Raw genomic sequence first — 3,896 nt, forward strand, 5'->3', positions numbered from 1 at the left:
TGAATTACTATCATGTGAATTAAAATAAAAAATAAAAAATAAAAAATAAATGTAAGACAATGTAATAAAGGACGAAGTTGTTTTTAGTGCGTTTTTTGGACTCTCTGGTATTGTGTTATTTAAACTGGTTTTGTTATTGTAGGTATGGATGGGTTACCCATCAAACTTATGATTTCAATAAATTCCTCTCAGATTTTAGAGAAATTAGACCAGAAAAACTCAGGAAAAAAACTTCCCAAAAATCCCATTAAAAACAACTCGATAAAAGAATACCCATCTTTGATGATGTGGATAGTGACCGCATCTTCCAAACTATTACCTAAATTGTAAGTTACATGCATAACACGATGACCTCATCTATATGTTGTGCCAAATAAAGGTATGACCGTTCAAACTAAAGAATCAACAAGCTCCAACGCATCTTTTGCTGCGAGGATTCTCACGGCTAACATTCATGACCGATGACCTCCTATCAACAAGGCTTTAACTGAACAATCCAAACAATTACAGCTAACAATCAACCAGCGCCAACGGATCATTTTGTCAGTCTCGAAGCAGCATTGTTATAAATATATGAATAGAATAGGTCAATGTAACTTGGAGATGCTAATTTGAAGCCCTTCTCTGAAGGTGGACAATTCGGGCAGCAGTGGTCTAAAGCCTCAATATGGCTGTAGAAGTTCTTCCTGCTCACCAAAGTCTGGGTGTTACACCTATGGAAGAGAGTCGGAGAGGACGAAGCTGTGGATCACTCTTACCATCTGTGCGGAAGGTAGCAGAATTATTCAGATTTAGTTACGCAGATTCTTTCCCAATTAATTTTTAGCCAGTTATTCTTGGTGTTTTCATGTCGCAAAAGGAATGACTGAGTTACATATTTTTTTTTTTCCAATATAGAAATGTTGTAGATTCTGAAGCTGCAAAAATTGCTAGTGTCTCATATTCTTATTCCGAACTAGTTCAATGTATTACTGGTCCCATGATATTGCATTTCTAATTTCTTAATGACTATAGAAACATTTAGAATCTGTGAAGTCTTATTCTGTTCTTCAAAATCTAAACGCGATGTTGGATACTATTCATCTGTTGTCTGGATAGAATGACAAACTCCAATATCACTGTTCAGCTTTTATTGATTAATTGCAGGTGGTAGCAGAATTCATTGGAACGTTCTTCCTCATATTTGTAGGATGCGGATCTGTCGTTGTTGATAAGATAAGCAACGGTTCCATAACTCATCTTGGTGTGTCGCTTGTATGGGGAATGGCGGCCATGATTGTAATTTACTCCATAGGCCATATTTCTGGAGCTCATTTGAATCCTGCAGTCACGTTGGCCCTTGCAGCTGTGAAGAGATTTCCATGGGTTCAGGTATGCATGCAATATTGTCAGACATTGATACCATAAGCAAATAAAATGTACCTGGAATTAATGTAAATGGAGATTAGGAAATGTATGAGATAGAATTTGAGGATTGAAATTGGTTGGGATTTTATTCACTTGCAAGTTGAAATTACAGGTTCCAGGCTACATAGTAGGACAAGTATTTGGATCAATATCTGCTGGGTTTCTCCTACGTTTCATGTTTGGAGAAGTGGCATACATGGGAGCCACAGTTCCTTCAGGCTCAGAAATGCAGTCTTTCGCTTTGGAAATTATTACTACGTCATTGCTGGTGTTTGTGGTTTCTGCAGTGGCCACTGATTCCAAAGCGGTAGATCTCCTTAACCATAACCAGGCTTATCAGATTTCACGTTCGTTTCCTCCGATTAATTATATTACATAACAATTAGAGGTAGCAGGATGAAAAGTTGTGCACTGTCGATTCGTTGTAACACTAGCTTTATGAATAGCGAATTCTACAGGTGGGTGAATTGGGAGGATTAGCAATTGGAGCGACCATCGCAATGAATGTAGCCATATCCGGGTATTAATATTTCTCTGCCCAAATTCTAGTTCATCTTGATATTTTATATTGCAACGACCAATACCTCCAACTGAGTCTAACTAGATTCAGGAAAGGAGTAAAACTAAATGATGGTGTATTCCCCTTGTGGCAGACCAATCTCAGGAGCTTCAATGAATCCAGCAAGGACAATAGGATCTGCAGTGGCTGGCAACAAATATACAAGCATTTGGGTATACATGGTTGGGCCTGTAATCGGTGCGCTAATGGGTGCAATGAGTTATAACATGATTAGAGAGACAAAAAAGTCCGAAAGGGAGATTAGGAAGAGTGGGTCATTTGTTAAGGACATGAGCTCCAGCGAATCAACAGCATAACAACTTAGAGGTTTCTTGCATTCCCGAGACGGTATCCAGTGATAGTGGAGAGTAGTCATAATCATAATAAGATTTGTGAAAATGTTTGTGTAGATTAATGTGTAAAATTCAATCCATCAACCATGAAGTGAACTGCATTCCGTTTTTAAATGTTTATTGGATTTGAATGAATAAACAGTTTATACGTGAAAATCCCTACTTGATGTGCGTACAAACTATGGTTATTATCGTAATTATTTTCCAGATCCATGTTCTTAACAACCCGATTTCCTAGCATCCATCTGCGTAGAATAAATCTATTGAATTATTAACCCTTGAGATTGGCTACATGTGATTTTGTTCGAATCTGTCATCCATGTGTTTTGTGAGTTGACTACCTCTTGAATGGATTGCATTACAGATTGATGTTATTTATTAATTCTTTACTTCTTGATTTTATAACTTGAATGCGCTTTTATTCGGATAGAATTCTTGACAATGTGACTCCGTGTCATTTGAAAAGTGTATATATATATATGATTTACGAGTTTTCTCCATTTTCACCAGAAATGTTAGTTTCTGGTATTTACGTGGATAATATAAGACTAGTAGATATCTCTATGTAGCAAATATATAAATATCTTAATAGAGAGAATTTTGTTATAATGGATGTGTTCGAGAATTATATTAAAATCAAAAGAAGGGGATTTATGTAAATACTTTGCAGTTGCGTGAGATGCATAGGTTTTTGTATTTGTGAAAAGCATAGGTTTTGGTATATTTGATTTTATGCTAAGTTTTGATATTTAAGTTAGGATCGTTTGTATGTGTGAGACGAATAGGTTTTGGTATATTTGATTTTATGTTAAGTTTTGATATTTAAGTTAGGATCATATATAGTTTAGTGTCAGCCTAGGGTAACTCCAGGATGAGCGGGAGAGAAAACTGATATCTATTATTCATTAGCTAACTCATATTTATATACATAAATACAACGGATCAGTTCATCTTCCTTATGACTGTCCAGTTCACCCATCCATTTCGGATTAGGTGTCAACGTTCCCCCCCTTAATCTGAAGGGATGTTGGTGAGTCCAAGCATCGTTCTGAATCATTCAAGCTTTTCTCTTCCAAGCGCTTTGGTGAAGATGTCTGCAATTTGCTCGTTTGTGGAACAATGACGGAGATGGATTGTTTTGGCCTCAACATGATGTCGGATCAGATGATATTTAGTATTGATGTGCTTAGTATGATCATGGAACTTTGGGTTCTTGGCCAACTTTATTGCAGATGTGTTATCAATCATGAGTGGAGTTGATTGTATTTGTTTTACCTGCAAATCTTCAAGAATTTTCCTGAGCCACACAATTTCTTTCGTTGCTTCAGCTGCTGCCACATATTCTGCTTCTGTTGTGGAATCTGCTGGTACTGATTGTTTGCGTGATCTCCAGGAGACAGCTCCTGATCCAAGACTCATAGCATATCCTGAAGTAGATACCCCAGTTTCTTTGTCTCCATCGAAGTCTGAATCAGAGTATCCAATCAAGTTGAAGTCGTCCACCTGTGTATACTTGATTCCAAGGTCTTGAGTTCCCTTCAAGTACCTTAGAACTTTTTTTGCAGCAGACCAATGTC

General features: G+C 37.1%; 1 protein-coding gene across 1 annotated transcript; it reads left to right on the top strand.

Moving 5' to 3' along the window:
• The first annotated feature begins 667 nt into the window (after positions 1-667).
• On the top strand, positions 668-2,283 carry LOC149230037 (aquaporin NIP1-1-like). Its single transcript, XM_089375987.1, has 5 exons — positions 668-772; positions 1,147-1,371; positions 1,520-1,714; positions 1,866-1,927; positions 2,061-2,283. Exons 1-5 carry the CDS (start codon positions 668-670, stop codon positions 2,281-2,283), a joined length of 810 nt encoding a protein of 269 aa, XP_089232113.1.
• Positions 2,284-3,896: the final 1,613 nt, after the last annotated feature.

This window comes from Pinus tabuliformis, chromosome J (genome assembly GCF_031772625.1).
Source record: "Pinus tabuliformis cultivar Carrire ecotype Pingquan chromosome J, CPIR1, whole genome shotgun sequence".
NCBI classification, from domain to species: Eukaryota; Viridiplantae; Streptophyta; class Pinopsida; order Pinales; family Pinaceae; genus Pinus; species Pinus tabuliformis.

Coding starts and splice junctions, on each gene's coding strand:
- LOC149230037 (XM_089375987.1), top strand. CDS start 668: ATGGCTGTAGAAGTTCTTCCTGCTCACCAAAGTCTGGGTGTTACACCT. Junction 1,372..1,519: donor AGAGATTTCCATGGGTTCAG/GTATGCATGCAA, acceptor TTGAAATTACAG/GTTCCAGGCTACATAGTAGG. Junction 1,715..1,865: donor TGGCCACTGATTCCAAAGCG/GTAGATCTCCTT, acceptor CGAATTCTACAG/GTGGGTGAATTGGGAGGATT.